This window comes from Pantherophis guttatus, chromosome 4 (assembly GCF_059756535.1).
Source record: "Pantherophis guttatus breed Tessera chromosome 4, ASM5975653v1, whole genome shotgun sequence".
Lineage (NCBI taxonomy): Eukaryota > Metazoa > Chordata > Lepidosauria > Squamata > Colubridae > Pantherophis > Pantherophis guttatus.
Window position 1 is genome coordinate 37,988,932 of NC_142066.1, and position 22,617 is coordinate 38,011,548.

Genomic DNA, 22,617 nt, shown 5'->3' on the forward strand with positions numbered 1-22,617 from the left:
CCACCGCACAGTCGTAAGGTCAGTGCGGGGGCAAGCGGTCCGCCTCCTTCTCGCTGAACACGTCGGCGAAGGGCGTCAGCTCCGGAGGCAAGGAGGCGTTTGGGGCAGAGACATCCTGGCCGGCGCAGGTGTGGCGAAGGTGGTCGACACACTGCAGGCTCGGGAACGAGATGGCGTTTCTCGACCACGCCACCTGAGGGTCGTGCGCCCGAAGCCAGGCCATCCCCAGGACCAAGGGAAAGTGCAGATCTGCCGTTACATAAAACTGGATCGCCTCCTCGTGGTTTCCAATGGCGAGGCGCAAGGGCTGGGTAGCGGTTTTGATGGGCCCCGCCACGAGTTCCCGCCCATCTATAGTTTCAACCCTCAACGGAGGGTCCACTGGAACCAAGGGGATTTTGTAATGGGCCACAAAGGCCTGGTCCATAAAGTTCGTGGTGGCCCCCGAGTCCACCAGCACGTGCGCTTGGAGCCCCTCCGACCGGTTAGCCAACAACACCCGGGTGTTCAAAATCAGGTGCCGAGGGGGTCACAGTCCACAGCCACCGACTCCGGCGGGGCATGGTCACGTGCCTGACCCAGAGTTTCCCCTAGGCCAGGCCTGGCCCGTTTCCCGGCTGGTCACGCCGAGACTCCAGAACAGGCTTGAGCGGTCCACTCCGCTTCCGGGGACACGAGGCGGCAAAATGTCCCGCCTCGCCGCAATAGAGGCACAACACCCCTTGACGTCTCCGCATCCGCTCCTGGGCCGTCAGTTGAGGTCTGGCTGCTCTGAGCTCCATGGGCTCCTCAGCCGTTGCCACAAAACGCTGCGCGGTCCGGAGCGCTGTCGATGCGAAACGCGGTGGTGCCGACGCTGTCGATGGTTCCGGAAGAGCCCGACGGGGCCGTCGCCGTTGCAGGCGGGCGTCGATGCGCAGGCATTAGGTCACCAGCGCGTCGATGGTCGGTGGCGCCTCCACACGAACCAGCTCGTCCTGCATCTCATCAGAAAGGCCGTCCTGGAAGGCGTCCATCAGCGCCGCCTCATTCCAAGCCGAATCCTGGCCTAGCAGTCGGAACTCTGCAATATAGTCCTGCAGGGGGCGCTTGCCTTGGCGGAGGTCCTTGATGCGCCTCGCTGCCGTCTGCACCCGGAGGGGATCCTCAAACATGGTGCGCAGGTGTTGTAAAAAGCCCTGAAAGTCCAGGAGCAAGGGGCTATCTTGCAACAACAGGGGCGTGGCCCATCGGGCGGCAGTGCCAGAGAGGGAACTGATAACAAATGCCACCCGAGCCCGGTCATCCGGAAAATCCTCCGGCCTCATCGCCATAAACAGTTGGCATTGTCCCAAGAAGGCCGGAAACATCTCCTGCTGCCCAGAAAACCGATCTGGCACATTCACTGGGCATCTCGGACGGGGAGGGGGAGGAGGGAGGACAGGCTCAGAGGGCGGGGCCACAACAGCTTAGTGCTAACAGACTTCCAGAGTCACCATGTTCCTGTAAGGGGTGAAGCTATTATTGGAGTACAATTCAGAGAATTTGAGGGTCCCCTCAGCATAGTGGTCATAGAGGGGTCACACACCAGCCTCATAGGACAGGACGGGTTTGAGGCCCTGGGCATTAGGGTGACGGGCATCTATCAAACCCAAATAGCTGATCTAGCAGTGGTATGCCAACAATATGCTGACATATGCAGCACTGAGTTGGGACAATACAAAGGGGCACCCATTTCACTCAACCTCGATCAAGCAGTAACTCCAATCTGATTAAAACCACACAGGCTTCCCTTTGCATTGAAGCCTAAAATCGATGCGGAACTAGACAAGCTGGTAAAGCAGGGAGTGCTCCAACCTGTGGATTGTAGCCAGTGGGAGACTCCCATAGTGACACCAGTTAAGCCTAACAGGGAAGTTTGCATCTGTGCAGACTTCAAGTGCACCATAAACAAGGCACTACAGCAGTGTGCTTACCCTGTACTAGTGGTAAACTAGATCCTCACCTTGCTCCAAGGAGGCCAAATCTTTGCTAAGCTAGACCTTGCCAAGGCCTATTAGCAGTTACTAGTAAATAACGCTACCACAGAAGCACAAACAATAGTCACACACAGAGGTGCATTCCAAGTGTGCTGCTTGCAGTTTGGGGTAAGTGTAATACCAGGGTTGTTCCAAAATATTATGGAATGAACACTGAAGAACATTCCTGGCATCTGTCAATACTTTGATGATGTCCTGATGATGTCATGAGGAAAATCAGTGGCAGTCCTGGTGGAATGTCTCTGTGCAGTACTCCAATGTTTCCGTGAGGCAGGCCTAAAACTCAAGAAGGAAATGTACCAGATCAACATGGAATCCACAGAATTCCTGGATTTCCTCATTGATGCTGCCACCCATCTGAAACAAAGCTAAAGGCAATTCATCAAGCCCCCACACCAAAATCCAAGGGGGAGCTTCAAGCATTACTGGGCTTGCTCAATGTTTACCACTCCTTCTTACCACATAAGGCTGCTCTGGCAGAACCGCTACACCACCTACTGGACAAAAAAGCATCCTGGGTCTGGTTGAGCACTCAAGACAAAGCGTTCAAGGTGGTAAAATCATTGCTATCCTTGGACTCCATCCTAGCTCATTTCAGCAAAACCCTCCCAGTAACACTAGTCTGTTACTTCACCATACAACAATCGGGCAGTACTAAGCCACAGGATGCCAGATGGTAGAAAGGCCCCCGTTACATACTATTCTAGAACATTATCATCATCTGAAAGGAACTATGCCCAAATAGACAAGGAAGCCCTCACCATAGTGGCTGGCATTAAGAATTTCCATGACTTCTTATATGGATGAACCTTCTCCATTTTTACAGACCACAAACCTCTTCTTGGTTTCTTCACAGCTGACAAACAGACAATGGCGATCCTGTCATTGTGAATGCTATGATGGTCCATTTTCATGGCTGCATACTTGTACCGGATAGTCTACAAGCCGGGCAAGGAAATGGGGGATGCTGACGCTCTCAGCCAATTGCTCCTATCACAGACTGAGCTGGATCTGGCCCCAGTTTGTCATATTCTGGTGATCCAGGACCTGCCTGAAGCATCCCTACATGTAGGGGGTGTTATAGCTGAAACCACCACAGACAGAACACTTAGCCGTGTTCTCAACTGGGTGTTAAGGGGATGGCCAGAGGCCCAGCCAGGCCCTGAACTCCAGCACTCCATTTCTCGGAAAATTGGCCCACAAGGGATGTGTGCTGTGGGGCAGCAGGGTCATCATTCCACCCAGTCTTTGCTCCAAGGTGCTGGAATCTTTATACGAGGAACACCAGGAATTGTTCAGATGAAGGCTCCAGCCAGGAGCTACTTGTGGTGGCCAGGCCTGGACAAAGACATTGCGATTTGAGTAAGGAGTTGCCAGGCTTGCCAAGAAACCTGACTAAAGATGCCACAAGCACCAGTGCACTGCTGGGAGACCACATATGCCCCATAGTCTCGCATGCACATTGACTTTGTGGGGCCATTCCAGGGGCAGGTGTTCCTGATAGTAGTGGACAGTTATTTCAAGTGGCACCGGTCTCATTGATGACAACAACCAGAGTCATCCGAGAATTGTGCTGGCTGTTCACCACATATTGTCTGCCAGATGTGATCAGGTCCAACAACAGGGCACAATTTACGGCAGAAGAGTTTCAATTTTTCTTCAATGCCAACATGATTTGGCACATAATATCCACCCGCAACCAACAGTCAGGTTGAATGAATGGTCAGGACTACAAAGGAATTACTCAAGCATATGATGACTGGGGACTGGAATCCCCGCCTGGCGAATTTCCTCCTGTGTCAACACACAACTCCCTGTACAGCAACAGGTCACAGCCCAGAGCAGCTGAGCTGGGGCTGCCAGCTCACCATGAAGCTCGACCAACTTCACCCAGACAGAGTAGTACAAAGACGACGCAGCAAAAAAAAAAGCCAGGAATTTACAGTCAGGTGAATTGGTCTGGGGCAGGAACTATGGGAATGGGGCACCTTGGGTGGCAGCTAGGATAACTAAGGTAACAGGCCCCTTGTCATACAAGGTCATTCTGGGGAAGGATCATACAGTCAGACTCCACATTGATCAGTTACAGCATCATAAGCCTGGGTGAGGATCCCGAGGCATTATCAGACCCACTAGGGAACTGTTTTCTTCCGAGTTTGCCTATACCACCCTTCGGAGAAATAGAGGTACCAAGGGCAGTAGAACTGCAACCACTCATGGGTGACCAAAATGTACATCAAGTCTCTGTCCAATTGGAGATGGAAAATACCCCACTCAAACAGGACTCGCCAGTAACATTGCGGCAGTCCACCATAGTCTTTAATATAGGCCCCCAGCCTATATTAAAGACTATGAATATTGAATGGACTGAGGGTAAGAATTATTCTAGTGGGGAGGGGTGTTATGTATTGAATGTATATAGTTATGTTAGACCTTGCTAAAGTAAAACTGACCTTTGGATGACCCTGGATGTTGGCTCCAAATGTTTTGGAGGGAAATGTGATCCGTTCACATGGTGGGCTTTTTCAAGTACTATGATTGGTTAAGACCCTGTGGGCCTAGAGTATTAATTACAGGCATTTGCCTGCTGTTCCTTAGTTTCAGTTTTGGGACAATAAATGTTGTTGTAGCTATGCTGATCTGCTTCTTGCCTACTGAAGCCCACTACACAGTAAATCCCATATGATGAACAAAGGCTATTCCTTCAATCTTCTCGGTGTATTTTTTCAGCAAAGATTTGTGTGGCCCCATAATGCTATTGTTAAAATACCTTCTTAATTTTATGCAGTAAATTTGCTTGGCTTCATTCTTTCAGTAGGGATATTAAATATTCATCCTCCCTCTTTTCCAGGATCCCTTTCACTATCTAGGTACACATTAACTAACTATGGGGTTTATTCTGAAGAAAAGAGATGGTGGGAACATCTCTTTAAATACTTTTTTAAAAAAGAATAATTAGCTCATTTTTAAAAAATTACCATTCAAAATAGAATCCTCCCAAGTAGAACCAAATAGGTTTCCTCCCAACATACCCACACATACACACTGCATATGCATATGGATAATTATACATTTCATACGCATACTATCATGCATAATGTTTTAATAGGGGTTAACCTATTCTCCAAAACACTTGAAGTCAAGACAAGAAGCAATAGATGGAAAATAATCAAGGACAGATACAACCCTAGAACTAAGGAGAAATTTCCTGACAGTGAAAACAATTAGCCAGTAGAGCAACTTATCTCCAGAAATTGTGGATACCACAACACTTGATGTTTTAAAGAAGATATTTGACAACTATTTATCTGAAATGGTAAAAGGGTTCCTGAGCAGAGGGTTGGACTAAAATACCTTCATGGTCCCTTCCAACTCTGTTATTCTGTTATAGAAAAGACTCTAAAAAGTGATACTTTAGGAAAACAATAATGTATTGGTTTAGAATTTGATGACCAAGAGGTCCTTCCATCAATACATGAATTTTTATATTCTAACTAATTGCAAAAAAAAAAAAAAAGACAAAATTTTTCGTGAACAACTTTCTGTAAAAAATGTTTACCTATGTTTTGTATCTATTCACCTGTTTAACAGAAACATCACATGATAGGATTTGCCATGCTTCTTCATTTAATTAAAAAGTTAAAATGATAGTATCTCACTAAGTATTTTCTTACCATTCTAAATTATACTTCAGACATTTTGTTCTACATTCTATATTTGTTTTCAGAATCAGAGTTGGGCCTCATCCATTTAAAATATCATATTTTGTTCTCATATTAACAAGACACACTGTACAGTAAAGATAATGAAACATTTTGAATAAGGATATTCTATATTGATCTATTAATTCTCCCACTATATCTGAGGAAGGTAGCATATGTTTGCAGTGAAGCCATTCTTCTGGAAGTTTGATATCTTGCTTCCATTCTGGCTGTAATCAGAGAGTGTAATTTATTTAGAAAAAAAAATAATCTGTATCACTTACTAACAACATCAACAGTAGCTTGTTATAATTATTTTTCATTAAAACATTTGGTATTTGGATTTCCAAGTACATTCAATTGTGCATTAAACTGAAAGCCAAACCTTTAATAAGTGTTTCTTCATAAAAGAAAGTAAATTTGCAATCCTTTGGTTCCATTCTTAAAAATAACATTTGTACTGGCCAGAAATTTTGAGGTTTTGGGGTTTTTTTCTCTTTTTCTATATCTGGTGAAAAAATACTGCACATGCTTAGCAATTTCTTCCATTTTCACTGCTTTAATAATTGCTAGAACTTAGATGAAAGGGCCATAGGATATCATGCAGAACATTCCATAAGTTTGCAAATAGTTAATTTCTAATTGTTGACATATCACTATAAGGAACCAACACACTATTACCTTTGTATATTATTGGTGCTGTGAAACTAACTTGTTACCCTTATTGTGCCTATTACTTAGATTTACAGCTGAGGCCCTAAATACAGCCTTCAATGCTTCTTGCACTTCTGAATTTCTGAGTGTATAAATGAAAGGATTTAACAAGGGGGTGACAATTGTATTCAATAAAGTAACTATTTTCGTCAGTTCTTGTGACTGCTGTTTAGAAGGTATGACATGAAGGAAAATGGTAGCACCGTACCATATAATCACCACTGTAAGGTGGGAAGAGCAAGTGGAGAAAGCCCGTTGACGTCCTTGAACTGATGCGATCCTTAAGATTGTAGCAATGATATAAATATAGGAAATCAAGGTAATCATGCAGGATCCCATAATGACAGTTGCAAAAAGAATAAGACAGACAATTTCTACGGTGTAAGTGCTTGTGCAAGAGAGTACTATCCAAGGGTCAATGTCACAAAAGAAATGGTTGATGACATTGGAGTCACAGAAAGACAATTGAGATATAAAGAAGGCTGGAAACAAAATAATTAAGAAACCACATGTCCAACAACCAAATGCCATTTGTACAGAAAGAGTTTTAGACATGATGATATTATAGTGTAAGGGGTAGCAGATGGCCAAATAACGATCATAAGCCATGGCAGCCAACAGGAAATATTCTGTACATCCCAGGGAGAAAACAATGTACATCTGTGTGAGGCACCCTAAGAAGGAGATAGTTTGGGTCTGAGCAACAAGGATGGACAACATCTTAGGAATGCAGGCTGATGTGTACCATATTTCCAGGAATGAAAGGTTGCAGAGGAAGAAGTACATGGGCGTACGAAGCCTCTGAAAGTTCTTCACTAATACTATGATAGATACATTTCCAGTTACTGTAAGGAGATACATGAAGAAAAAAGCTATAAAAAGAGATATGCGGAGTTCACAGGATCCAGGGAAACCCAGAAGGATAAATTCCTTCACTCTTGAGCCATTTCTTTCTCTCATCAGTATCAGAGCATCTTCCTGTCAAAAATAACTTGAATAAAAATCTAGAGCTTGGGAATGCTATAAAATGTTGTTTTAATATTTCTCTGAAGACATCTTTGATATATTAAATGCATATAAACACACAAATCTAAGTTTACTATGTTTATACCATGTTTTAAATTTTAGTAGTACTTATGTAAGTAAAAGAACAATGAAGATTTTGTTAAATAAGACAATTTATATACTGTATCCTAATAAAATACCTGCTTTAGGTAACTGGATGCTTTCAAAGTGTAACAATGACTAACCAAATAATATGGTAAAATGGGACTAATTTGTCAATTTTTTCTTCACTTTTTGTATCTTTAAAATCTTATATTAATTTCATCCTTTTCTACATTAATGTACAGATTTACTTTTTAAAGAATTCATGAAAAATATGCAAATATTTCCTTTCTGTATACATTTTTTTTTTTTTTGCACAAACAGGTCTTCGTTTTGTTTTGTATTTTCTACTTTACAGCACTTTCCCCTAAAATCTAGCTATTTGGACATCATTTTCCTTATCTATGAATGAATATATATATATAAATCTTTTCAATATTGGAAAATATTTTCAACAATTTGAAAACATACTCCAAATTTCAACAAATTAACAAAAGAATATCATTCTTTTATTTGCTTCTACATCCAATGATTAAATTTATTCATTTTAGCTATATTTCATATTTTTCCTACCTGGTCAACTAAGGAAGGTTTTCTTGAAATTTTACAACATAATGCAACTGTGTGCTATAATTATATGGATGGGGTTTTTTACCCTGATTTGTAGGACCTTCCTGATATATTATCTTCTTGTCAAATGTTCCATCAGAATTCTGAATCAGCTGTTTGTTTACTGGCAACTGTCTGAAATGAAAGTGCAGCATGGAAATGCCTCTTTTGAGATTGTGTACATTTTGAAGAGTTTAGAAAAGAACAATTAATAAAAATCCATCCCACAGATAGTGAATCTTGAAAGGAATGAGGGAAAAAATACACACTGACTATTCAAAAGGCTTTGAATAAAATAATAAAAACAATTGAAGGAACTATTAAAAAATCCTAATCATTTGTTGTATGTTAGCTACAATTCAGTTTAAATTAAAATTCAAGTTCAATGTATTGCTACCACTATTGCTGATAGATCTACAAATGCATCTTTTACTGCACATTATATTTACAACAACTGCTCTTTTTCATTTCCCAAGTCCTTTATATAACATAAACATTCATTTATATTGATAGGCATACAATATCCTTATGTTTTATTATTTTTAGCTATCAATTCCTATTTAAATTTACCAGAATTTAATCAAAAAAAATTATTATTTAATCCCTTGTAAATTTAGCATCCAATCTTCTTTAAAAATATTTATTTCATTGCTAAGTTTCAAGAGATATGGCAAAACTTTTTAGTTACTCAGTAGTAGCTCATGTGGTAAGAGCTATGACATAAATAATTAAAATTAAATTAAATTAAAAATAATTTGTGATATCCTCACACTTACCTTACTATTACAGTAGTACAGTCAATGAAGTCCTTACACATGAATTTGTGTTTGTGTATCTCCTACATACATGTAATAGACATTTTCCAATGATATTGCTTAAAAAAACCACAATCCTCTAAAATAATATGCTTTCCTAAACTATGAGGTTAATTGCTTTGTTTCAAATGCCATGCATTCCAAACTTTATATACATTTCTTATGAATCTTTCCTTTGATTTTAGGCCCCAGAATAAATGTGCATAATTTCAGTAAATGCAGCAGTTGTTGATTTATAAATTAGTAAACCCCCGGGGAGTACTTTGTTTTAATGAGAATTTGTCTATGAAAGTAAGGTTTTTTTTGCCACAGGGGAAACTGGGTAATTTAGAAAATATACCAAAATATATTATAATTTTATTATTTTGACATGCAGTTTCAATAAAGAATTATTGTTTTAATTGCAATTGTCCATCTATAATCCCCATCTGTAAGCCTTGGATTTAAAAATTACAAATGACATCATGAATAATTGGGGCCTTAGATTTATGGATTATTGAGCTGAAATATTCCGAAGGGCAGAGACAAATTTTAATGATGTGCAATACTCGCATTATCTTCAAAAATATAATTTAACATACCTTTTTTATGGAAACACAATACAATCTGATAAATCCAAAATATCATTTTTGTAAACTAGCCCACAGTCTAAGACCTACTGAAATTCCTGATATCAAGATGAAACTACTTCCCCATTGTTTTGACACTTCTGTATATGATGTTGCCTTTCTTTTTCCTTTTCCTTTTCTGCCACTATATATTTACTTTTAAATCATATACCCCATTCTTTAAATATTTCTATTTTGTTAAATAAAGGAAAATGTTTTCCTTCCCAGTTGTATCCAATTCTAGAGCATGGTGCTCTGTTTTTAGATAAGGGAGCCAGACTTGTTCATTTTCTGTTATCATGTGGCCAGCATGACTGTATGCCAAAGGCACATGGAATGCTGTTACTTTCCCACTGAAGTAGTTCCTATTAATCTATTTACATTTGTATGCTTCTGAACTGCTAGGTGAGCAGGAGCTGGGGCAAGGAATGGAGCTCACCCTGTCTCGAACCCAGATTTCTGATAAACTCAACATCTTTAACTGCTGAGCCATTGTGCCACCTTTGTTAAATAAGTGTGTAATATTTGTATTTATTTTGCATTTATTATTTGTATTTATTTAATTTATACACTTCTAAACTCCAAAAATATTCTGAGTGTCTTACAAGTGAAAACCAGCTGGTTAAAAGAAAATAGAGAAGAGCAATTTACAAAAACAAAACCAAAAACAAGCAAAGGAAAGTGAAAAAGAGAAATCCAGTCACTCTTTCTCCAAGGCCAGGGGAACAATCAGATCTTCAACTATTTCCTGAACAGTAGAATCATGGTAGCCAAATGAACCTCTTGATTCCAGATGCCAGGAATTTCTACAGTGTAGGTATGTTTCTTGGATCCCATAGGATGACATTCTTTAATTGGCTGGCCTTGGTGTGCTCTAGCTCTGATGTATTGGACTAAATGGAAAATACAGTGGGAGGTCCTCAGATACTCAGATCATCTTAAACAGTGCCCATGAAGAATCATCGTTGGTTTCTTTCACCCAAAGCACATAAGGCAGCAACCTTCTTCCAATGAATTTTATCTGTGGAAGAAACTTAAGCATCTTCCCATTTGATGTCCACTGTTTGCAGGTCATTTTTAAACATTTGATACAAAGTTTTACATGGTCTACTTTGCCTTTGTTTTTCCCTTTGGTGCTCTCAACAGACAGCTTTTTCTGGTATAGTGTTTTGGTGAGAGAACAATATGGCCAGCTAGATGCATTCACTATTCTATCAGAATTGCCTGCAATTTAGTCAATAAAAATATTATAATTTCCCCCATTCCCAAGTACTGCAACAATCAGTAATCTTGAAAGGCACAACACTACTACAGGTGGATACTATGGTTGTGTCAAGTGACACCCAAAATGTATGATACAATGCAAGTGACACTCAAAATATATGATTTAATGTTGAAAGGTGCTTGGGTCTCGAACCTAAATTTCTAATAAGCTCAGCATCTTTAACTGCTGAGCCATTGTGCCACCTTTGTTAAATAAGTGTATAATCTAATTGTATGATTACTATGACATGAATGACCATGTATACTTTCAAGGGGCCAAGGTACATAAATGTATTTGCTTGTGTTAGGATTGAACTCTTCCTACCAATTTCTTGGCTGGGTATCAATAGCACATTGATGATACCTGATCCTAAACTGGCGGGCGATCTTACTCAGCAGTTTGACAGGTCAACAACAGATGTAACCAATATTGTCCTCATATTATACCCTGGCCTATGGGCCCAATGTAATCAGTAATTTCAATTGTTGTATTGATGCCTTGTTAGGTTTTTTTTCTCTGTACCAACACTTTCCTTATTGAACTGGTGTCCTTCATCATTGCTACCTTTTTATCTAATCCCTGAGAAACAGGGAAGTGAAGGAGGGCTTGAAGCACTGGTGAGATTCAAAAAAATTTCCTACTGGTTTTGTGGGCATGGCTTGGTGGGCATGACAGGGGAAGGATACTCCATTCCCTCCCCACTCTAGGAGAAGGTTACTGCAAAATTTCCATTTCCTCCTGATCATCTGGGACTCAGGAGGCAGAGAATAGATGGGGGCAGGGCCAGTCAGAGGTGGTATTTACCGGTTCTCCAAACTACTCAAAATTTCCACTACCAGTTCTCCAGAACTGGTCAGAACCTCCTGAATACCACCTCTGGCTTGAAGCACTTATTATATTGAACTCTGTGCTGACAACAAATTGTAAAAAAAATCAGAGGAAGAGGAATATATAGCCTCCTTCAGATTACGTTTCCTCATTATCATACTGTAGAATGTATATTTCCAGACTTGGTCCCTGAGAAATGAAAGGCTGTGGGATAGAAGGTTTTTTCTAAAGGAGAAAAAGGAAGGACAAGGAATAAGAGAATACAGGGTGAATGAAAGACAGGAAGCAAAAGAAGAAATAAACTCTGTTGCTGAACCATTCTATTCAGGCCAGTAAAAAGGAAAACCAAAGGACATAAACTTTTGGACATTATCTGGATAGTATAATTAGATTTTAAAATTATGAGATTTCAAAGAAAATGTTATTTTAAACCCCTGGGAAAAGGAGAAATTATTAAACATACAGAGAGTAATTTATTATCTGTTAATATTAATTACATTTATATTTAAGTGCTTTTTTTTTTTTTTTTTTTTTTTGTCTTGGGCCACTTTGTTCAAGAGACGTTCTTTATCTGTCCTGGTTTTCATTAAGCATTTGAAAGAAACAAGTAGTTGAAAATGAACAAAATGAACAAGCAAACAAACAAAAGAAGTGAATGATGAGTTCAATTTTGGCTCTTCTTCCTTCAGCCAGAAACAGATACACACATAAAACACAACATGAAGTGGCCTCTTGCAAATCAATATTGATAAAGTAACAAATTTCCTACCTCCACCTGGCATCTTCATTAAAAAATGAAACCTTTCTGTTCCCAATTTGATTGGGAACCTTATTCAGTAACCTTATTCATTTACCTTTATTGCCAAGTCAAGTCTTCCTTTAACTTTGCATCTGAATCTTTTCAGAGTGAACTTTGATCACTTCATTTACCATTTTTTATTTATATTGATACATTTACTAAACCTATAAGATAAAAATGCAAGGACCATTACAAACTATGAATAGGGAACTTTAATTCATGATTCCCTAGCTTTCAAATAAACTTTCACCTTTAGGCATTAATACAATTTTAAGGTACAATTTCTAGCTATCATTAAGTGCAATTTCTAGCTAACTTGTCTATCTAGAACCGATAGGTTGTTTATTTAGTCCTAACCATCTTCTAGCATATCCTTTAAACTAACCATAATCTGATCACAATGGATGAGCTGTAACTGTTAAGATGAATTGTTACCATTCATCTTAATTGTTACCATTCATCTTTAACATGTTTCTTGTGACATAAAACTTCTCAGCAGAATAATGGAATGAATCTCAAGGCACATTTAAAATCATTCTTTGAGTTATCCTTTCAGGAAGCCTAAATCAATACTTCCAATGACACATTCAAACCCATCTCCCCCATAACCATAGATCCATTTTATATGAACCCCAAACACTGCTTGAATGCTGTGCCATATCTGAAATAGTCAAGAAGTGACTGTGAATCTATGAAGAACAGAAAAAGGACAGGTGATAAATGGACAATTTTAACTTCTGGTTATTATCTCCTCATCCCAACTGCCTCCTCTTTTTTGAATGAGATGTCATATACTGTAGCTCTATAATAGTCTTATACCTGGAAAACTAATTATCCAGTGAGTCAAACCAAATTATCCAAAGTCCCTACTTTGCCAACACCTTTCCTTATTTGATATAACTGCCTTATCTTACCTTCCTTGCTCCTACGCACGGGATTGTGTCCGAGGAGGTGCGGAGCAGGGAGTGGAGGGGGTTAGTGTTGGTATGGAGGAGGGCGATTCCATCAGGACTGTCTGTGGGAGGGGCAGATATGGTGGGAGCAGGGGGCCACATCGTGTTGTGGGGGCACGTGCCTGCTGTCTTCAAGTGGTGACGTGCTCCGGTCCCCAATGCTCATCTCGTTCCCTGGGTTGTCCAGAGTCTCAGAGCCCTGGTCTTAGGCTGATGTTGTGCAACACCAGGTCCATGGTTAACAAAGCCCCCCCTCATTTGCGAGCTAATTCAGGAGGGGGGAGTGGACTTGGCGGGTATTACAGAGACTTGATTGGGCCAGGAGGGGGGAGTCCCCCTCGTTGAGATGTGCCCACCGGGTTTCCGCGCATTTCATCAGCCGAGGGCTCAGGGTAGGGGTGGAGGAGTGGCAGTTATTGTAAAGGAAGGTCTCGATCCTAGGGAGGCCACTGTACCTCAGATGGCCAGATGTGAGTCTCTCCTTGTGAAGTGGGGCCATGGGTTGCAGGTGGGCTTGCTGATTGCGTACCTGGCTCCCTGCTGCATGGCAGCTGTCCTGCCCGAGCTCCTCTGCGTCATAGCCGGGGTGGCAGTTGAGACCCCCAGGCTTATGGTCATGGGGGATTTCAACCTGCCATCCATCGGTGAGACGTCTGAGGTGGCTCGGGAGTTCATGGCTTCCATGACAGCCATGGACCTGACCCAGTTAATTAATTCATGGCCCTACTCATATAGGAGGACACACTCTGGACTTGGTTTTTATCTCTGGTCAGTGGTCGAATGGTCTAGATATAGGGGATATAGTCATTGAACCCCTGTCATGGTCAGACCATTCTCTCTTTAGACTTGACTTTCTGACTGCCACACCCTGCCGCAGGGAGGCGGAACCGACTAGGTGGTTCCACCCCAGGCACCTGATGGATCCTGATAGGTTCCAAATGGAGCTTGGGCCATTTCCTGAGACTCTGGCTCACGACTCGACGGAAGACCTGGTGGCCACCTGGGATAGGGCGGCCACTGGTGCTTTAGATCAGGTCATGCCTTTGCGGCCTCTGACCTGGCGCCGAATCGGCCCAGCTCCTTGGTTCTCCGAGGAACTGAGGGAGATGAAGCGCTGGAAAAGACGCCTAGAGAGTAGTTGGAGGGCTAGTCATTCTGGATCTGACCGAGCACTAGTGAGGTCTTATATCAAGACCTACTTAGTGGCGATAAAAGCGGCGAAGTATAACTACTTCTTTGCTCTTATCGCGTCGGCAGATAATCACCCAGCTGCCTTGTTTAGGGTGACCCGCTCCCTTCTCCATCTGGGAGTGCGGGAAGGCCCCTTGCAAGGGCGTGCTGAGATTTTTGCGTATTATCTGCATGACAAAATCGCTCAGATTCGGGACGGCTTGGACTCTGACTGGGTAGGTTCAGGTGATGTGTCTGAGGCGGGTCTTGAGAATGTCATCTGGGAGGAGTTCGATCCTGTGACTCCCGAGGACATGGACAGGATGCTGGGGAGATTGAATGCAACCACATGTTTATTGGACCCATGTCCCTCCTGGCTGGTGCTGGCTACCCGGGAGGTTACACGAGGCTGGCTCCAGAGGATTATTAACGCTTCTCTGAGTGAGAATGTCTTACCTTCTGCCATGAAAGAGGCGGTGGTGAGGCCCCTCCTCAAGAAGGATCCATCTGTTTTGGCAAACTACCGTCCTGTCTCCAATCTTCGCTTCGTGGCGAAGGTTGTTGAGAGTGTGGTTGCGCAACAGCTCCCACAGTACCTGGATGAAGCTGTCTATCTGGATCCATTCCAGTCCGGCTTCAGGCCTGCGTACAGCACGGAAACGGCATTGGTCACGTTGGTCGATGATCTCTGGAGGGCTCGGGACAGGGGATGTTCCTCTGTTCTGGTCCTATTAGATCTCTCAGCGGCTTTTGATACCATCGACCATGGATACCGTGTTGGCTGGGGGGCAGAGGTCGATCTCGAGGCACCTTGTTTGTGGGGTGCCACAAGGGTCGGTCCTCTCGCCTCTCCTGTTCAACATTTATGTGAAGCCGCTGGACAAGATCATCCATGGATTTGGGGTGCAATGCCATCTGTATGCTGATGATACTCAGCTGTACATCTCCACCCCAGACCACCCCAACGATGCCCTTGAAGTGATGTCCCGGTGCCTGGAGGCCGTGCGGTCTGGATGGGGAGGAACAGGCTTTGACTCAACCCTTCCAAGACCGAGTGGCTGTGGATGCTGGAGTCCCGATATAGCCAGCTGGTGCCATCTCTGGCTATTGGGGGCGAGTCATTGGCCCCCATGGAGAGGGCTTGCAACTTGGGTGTCCTCCTGGATGCACAGCTGTCTTTAGAAGAGCATATGACGGCCATGACCAGGGGGGCTTTCTATCAGGTTTGCCTGATATGCCATTTGCATCCCTTTCTGGATCGGGACTCCCTATGCACAGTCACTCATGCCTTCATCACCTCTCGCCTGGACTTCTGCAATACTCTCTACATGGGGCTCCCCTTGAGGAGCACTTGGAAGCTCCAGCTGGTCCAGAATGCGGCCGCACGGGTAATTATGGGGGTGACATGGCACTCCCATGTGACACCTTGCCTACGTGAGCTGCACTGGCTTCCAGTGGTCTTCTGGGTGCGCTTCAAGGTATTGGTTCTCACCTTTAAAATGCTCCATGGCTTAGGGCCTGGTTATTTACGAGATCACCTTCTGCCACCAATAACCTCCCACCAGCCAACTCAGTCCCACAGAGAGGGCCTCCTTAGGGTGCCGTCGGTCAAGCAATGTCGACTGACGACCCCAAGGGGGAAAGCCTTCTCTGTGGGGGCACCCGCCCTCTGGAACGAGCTACCCCCAGGAATACGACTAATCCCGGACCTCCGGACCTTCTGTCGAGCTTTGAAGACCTTCCTATTTCAGCAAGCTGGGCTGGCTTAAAATTTTAATGGGTTATTTTAAGGGAAATGGGTTTTAATTTTGGGGAAGCCAATTTGATTTAATTCTGCTTTTAAATTATTTTAAATTTTATATTGTATGTATTTTAATTTTGGCTGTTCACTGCCCTGAGTCCTTTGGGAGAAGGACGGTATACAAATTTAAATAATAAATAAATAAATAATAAGGATAACTCAATGATGTTTAAGAAAAACCCCATTTTTATATACATCTTTGAATTTCACTATTTAAACCCTGCATCTCATAATCATTTTTCAGATATTTTCCTCCCTCCCTCCCTCCCTCTCTCCCTCCCTTCTTCTCTCTCCCTCCCTTTAATTAATTGATTCATTAGGTGCCATCAAATTATTTTTGGCTCCTAGCAACCACATAGATAAAATTTCTCCACAATGATCTAATGTCAGGGTTCCAAGTAACACTTCCAACAAAATCAAACTCCGAGGCTTGAAGTTCCTTAAAGCTAACTTTGATTAGGGATGTCATATTGGCACATCTGGGAAAACCCAACTCTGAAACCTTCCGGGTTTTCCTCACCCACAAGAAAGTTCAAGACTTGTCCACATCTCCCACATGTCCACACAATTCCAATAAGTTCTTTTCCAAATAGAAGACATCCTCCAATGTCTTCTTTGCACAACTGCCAGACACCATGGCCTTGAACTCCTCTTAGAGAAGTTTATTATAGCTATCTCTACTTCACTCATGTAATCCCTGGTGGCATGGGGCCTGTTGGCTCAGCAGACTAAAAGCATTGTGATTAACACCAGCTGTCTGCAATTACTGTAAGTTTGAATCTTACCAGGCTCAAGGTTGACTCAGCCTTCCATCCTTTCTAAGGTAGGTAAAATGAGGACCCAGTTTGTGGGGGCAATAAGCTGTCTTTGTATAAATATACAAAAGTATGAAGGCTATTGCTTAACACATTGTAAGCCTCCCTGAGTCTCTGGAGAAGGGCGGCATATAAATCAAATTAAAAATAAAAAAATCCCCCCTCCCAACTTCCCATGATATGATTGTGGCAGGCCTGGATCCACAGGTAATATGGTTTCCAGGAATGACATCTAGCCCTACTCCTTCAGTGGTATTCTTCACCACTGTAGCTTACTTCTTTTTTGAGAAATGGCAATGGGGATCTTAATACTGGGAAAGTGTTTTCATATAAGGACTAATTGCGATACAGATTAAATTCCAAGGGAAGTTTTGGTTATGATAATATAAATATACCTTATGTCCTACTTGTCATTATGTCCTACTTGCCATTAGACTGGGTAAGTAGAAGTAATATTTTTTCCATTTTTTTCTAAATACAACAAAGTAAGCAGAAATCTGAGAGTCTGCATATATAAATTATAGAATGGATGAATGGATAACTAGAAATTTACTGTGTATAATTTTTGCATCAGTTCAGAGAAATAGTGTTGAAAATATAATTAAATCTTTGAAATCTATTCTGAGGGGAATTTATCTCTTCTCCTTTTTTTAAATATTATATAGTTTTCACCAACAGAAATTTATTCAAAGAAACTGAGTACTTTATATAATTGATCTTCTTTTTGTACAAGGAAATAGTATTTCCTATCCATATCACATTAATAAGCAATTCATGGCCATTTTTTACTATTCTGAAACAGATTAAACTGAGAATCTAAACTGTGGGAGAATGAAACAGGTAAAGTAGCCAGAAAGGAAGTCATGAAATGTAGAATGAAAGATTACACATTTAACACATTGTTTCTAATTAGGTGTGGTTTTATTAAGGTTTTATAAAATGTTACTAATACTTCACATGAATTTGATTCTATGTCTTAACTTAACATTACTTAAACCAACCTGTTTTTACTGCTAGGAATTATCTTGTCATCTACACATAAAGGTATAAAAGTAACTAATGTAAATCATGACATATTAAAAGACTGAAAATTTCAGGAGGAACAAATTGCAATATTTTAAAAGAACTAATATTGGTGATGCTACAGTGAAACATAAGTAGATACAGACTCTACTGAAATATTCTGTGCATTAATTTTGTGAGTTCTCTTTCACAGACTAAAGAACACACATGGAATTGCTCAATTAAGGACAGCTAAATAGCACAAGAGTGACAGAATTCATTCTTCTTGGTTTCCCAGGCTCACCACATTTTCAACTTTTCATCTTGATCTTCTTTTTTATCATGTACATCCTCACCATTTTAGGGAATCTCTCCATCATGCTTCTCATAATAACATATCGACATCTCCATACACCTATTTATTTTTTCCTTTGCAACCTTTCTTTCCTGGAAATATGTTTCACAACAGGCTCCATCCCCAAGATCCTTGTCATTCTTCTTGGGGTAAGCAGAAGTATCTCTCTCTTGCTGCATTCTGCAGTTTTATCTCATTTTGTCTTTTGGATGCACTGAACAGTTGCTGTGATGGCTTATGACAGATATTTGGCCATATCTTTTGCATTACAGCACTATCATGACTATCAACCTGTTTTGTAAGATAGCTCTTGGATATTGGCTGGGAAGTTTCCTTCTTATTTGCTTACCCACATACATGGTTACCACACTCTCCTTCTGTGGGCCCAATGTGATCAATAATTTCTATTGTAAGCTTGATGCTTGGATCATACCCTCAGATACACGTTTCATTGAGATAACATTTTTTTCCATGGCTATTTTTGTAGGCTCCTGTATGATGACCCTTCTTTCCTATATGTACATTATCTCTACAATCCTACGCATCCCTTCCATCAAAGGTCAACAAAAAGCTTTTTTCACATGTTCTTCCCACCTTACCGTTGTGATCATTTGGCATGGCTCCACCATGTTTCTCTTTGTCAAGCCTTCTAAAGAAATTTCTTTAGAAAAAAACAAGTTAGTAAGTGTCTTCAATGTGATTTTGGTCCCACTTCTGAATCCTTTTATTTATACATTAAGAAACAAAGACATCAGGGATGTTTTGAAGAATGTATTTCACAGGTGATTGACAAATTATCAACTGATGTAAAAGACTCAAAAACCTTTAAAACAAGCTTTAAAACAACCTTTAAAAAAACCTTTAAAACAAGCTCATCCATGGTTTTGGGATGAAGTGTCATCTGTATGCTGATGATACTCAGCTGTACATCTCCACCCCGGACCACCCCAACGATGCCCTTGATGTGATGTCTCGCTGCCTGGAGGCCGTGCGGGTCTGGATGGGGAGGAACAGGCTCAGACTCAACCCCTCCAAGACCGAGTGGCTGTGGCTTCCGGTGCCCCGATATAGTCAGCAGGTGCCATCGCTGACTATTGGGGGTGAATCTTTGCCCCCCATGGAGAGGGCTCGCAATCTGGGTGTCCTCCTGGACACACAGCTGTCTTTAGAAGAGCATATGACGGCCGTGGCCAGGGGGTCCTTTTATCAGGTTTGCCTGATCTGCCAGTTGCAGCCCTTTCTGAACCGGGACACCCTGCACACGGTCACTCACGCCCTTGTTACCTCCCGGCTGGACTATTGTAATGCTCTCTACATGGGGCTCCCCTTGAAGAGCACTCGGAGGCTCCAGCTGGTCCAGAATGTGGTCGCGCGGGTGGTTATGGGCGCAACTCATTGTGCCCACGTGACACCCCTCCTGCGCGAGCTGCACTGGCTCCCAGTGATCTTCCGGGTGCGATTCAAGGTGTTGGTTACCACCTTTAAAGCGCTCCATGGCATAGGACCCGGGTACCTTTGAGACCGTCTTCTGCCACCAATAGCCTCCCACCGACCAGTCTGCTCCCACAGAGAGGGTCTCCTCAGGGTGCCATCGGCCAAGTTATGTTGGCTGGTGGTGCCCAGGGGGAGGGCCTTCTCTGTGGGAGCCCCAGCCCTGTGGAATGAACTGCCCCCGGAAATACGTAAGATCTCCAACCTCCGAGTGTTTCGCTGTGCACTGAAGACCCTGTTGTTCCGCCAGGCCGGGCTATCAACATAATAGTTTTAAATTGGGGTATTTTAAATTTTGGGGTTTTAAATTTAGCCGAATTTATTTAATAATTTTAAATTTTTAATTGATGTTTGTCTTGTGTTTTTAAATAGGCTGTACACCGCTCTGAGTCCTTCAGGAGAAGGGCGGTATAGAAATAAAATTATTATTATTATTATTATTATTATTATTATTATTATTATTATTATTATTAAATGGAACAATTTTTGTCCCACTGATGAACCTGTCTAGGTGTATCTCCCACCTCTACCATTGTTTCCACCATTGCTCTAAGATGAGGAAAACTATGGATGCTGTCTGTCGGGTCCTCCCCTCAGGTTAATTTATTAAATAACACTAAAAATATTGAGGCTAAACAGAATTCTCTAATATTTCAATTAGTAGATATGATTGGCATTTCACAAATCTGGTATGGATCTTCGGAGAGAAATGTGTGCACTCAGAGATTCTAAAATGGATTCCAAAATGAAAACAATTGAAGTTTTTTAGATGGTAAACTTATGTGATTGTCCTCTGTCAGCATTTCAGGTTTTCCAGATACTAAGTGCCAATTACCATAGGAACATTTTCCCCTTTTAGACAAAGCATTACTTTTAAATAAGAATACTCATTTTATTTTCTGGGAATCTATATGGAGATTCTGATGCAACCTGGGAAAATAAGATAATTCTAAATACTTGTATTCTTCTTTACAGCATATCCAACTTTAGAGTTTACCTAATTCTTAGGTGCCAGTTGTGACTAGGTAGCAATGCTGGCAAGGTTCACTCAGATATCTGTGTATCAATAAAGGGCTGATAGGTGTAAGTTCATAGAGGCCAGCTCACATCAGACTTGTGAAGCAAAGCCAAGTAACTTATTATTATTAGCTAAAACATAAGGTGACTGTAACTTGCATCAAAATAATATGTGACTATGTAGGTAACATATCTTTAAAATATAGAAATCCTAAATACAAAAAAACAAACTGGACGTCTTTGTGCTGTGTACATGGTTTGGCAAGGAGGGAGGCGTAGAGAGAGAGAGAAGACACACAGAGAGAGATTTTAAATGAGATTGTATTTTCAGTGTAAAATTGATCGGTATCATCTTATGTTCTTTTCAATCTTTCATTTTATGAAACATATTAAATAACAACCTCTAAACCTTAATTTAGGGATCAAATAACTGAGAAATTTAATAAATGTAAATAATACTTCCAGATAATGGATTTAGATCTAAGCCAGGAATGAATTTCCTAAGGTAACCCACTAATACATATATTTGTAATTCAATAATATGTGTGGCTTATAAAATAAAGCTTAGAGTGCTCTGTGAGATATGGAAGCATAGAATGTAATAATAATAATAATGTTACAAGATGCATTCTGTAAATAAATACCATTTAATATAGACTTTCAAGTTTAGATCTGGTCCATTACATGAATCCATTACTACAGCTTTTTATTACTACTACTATTTATATTAAGACTGAATATCATAGCAATATATTGCATTGTATTTCAAGTTTTTCGATAGGTTTTAAAACATTAATTATGCTATAATGTAAAATATTTCATTCTCATTTGAAAACTTATATTTAGCTAAATACATGTATGTCCTTAGTACTATCATCTAAATAATTAACAAACACTGACAGTTTGTAAAAAGATAATATGGATTCTACATGTTGACATATTTTGACTATTAGTTTGTAACTTTTTAATGCATTTAATGTAATGCTATTTTAATGCAGTTTCACTCTATACAGTTACCTGTTAATATGACCCACTGAAGAATATAGAATTTATATTTGAGTTGGCATGTCTAGGATTTTGCTGTTGGTCTGATTTAATTATGTGTGGTGGAGTAATCCAGTATAATTCTTCTGAAACAACTAGGTCTTCTCGTAAGAAATTTCCCATTAATCCTGACAGGCACATAATACGTGATATTCAAATCAAGATTTTGGCAACAGAAGCAGTATTTTTACCCTCTCATTTTCTCCCTATTAAACTGTTGAATTTATGGCAAAATTGTGAGGGAGAAATCTGACTAAAAGTTGTACTCTTTGTCACATATCAAAGAAAGAGAGAGATTCCAAATCTGAACATTCTAAATGTAACAGATGTTAACAGTTAACAGAATAATAATAGGAAATAATCCTAAGGATAAAACAATGCACATCCTTGTGATACAGCCTAAAATGGAAATGGTGTCATGTTTTTTTTTTTTTTTTGGACACAAGAATTGTTAACATTTTAGGAATGCAGGGTGTTGATATGCACTAAAAAAATGGTTTACCCAT

At 41.0% G+C, this 22,617-nt stretch overlaps 1 protein-coding gene and 1 pseudogene across 1 annotated transcript; one reads left to right on the forward strand and one right to left on the reverse strand.

Moving 5' to 3' along the window:
- Positions 1-6,369: 6,369 nt before the first annotated feature.
- Positions 6,370-7,450, reverse strand: LOC117668904 (olfactory receptor 6F1-like). The gene has a single exon (XM_034422958.2). The coding sequence runs from the start codon at positions 7,391-7,393 to the stop codon at positions 6,410-6,412; it is 984 nt and encodes a 327-aa protein (XP_034278849.1). The 5' UTR covers positions 7,394-7,450; the 3' UTR covers positions 6,370-6,409.
- Positions 7,451-10,346: 2,896 nt separating this feature from the next.
- Positions 10,347-19,345, forward strand: LOC117668802 (olfactory receptor 6F1-like; annotated as a pseudogene).
- Positions 19,346-22,617: the final 3,272 nt, after the last annotated feature.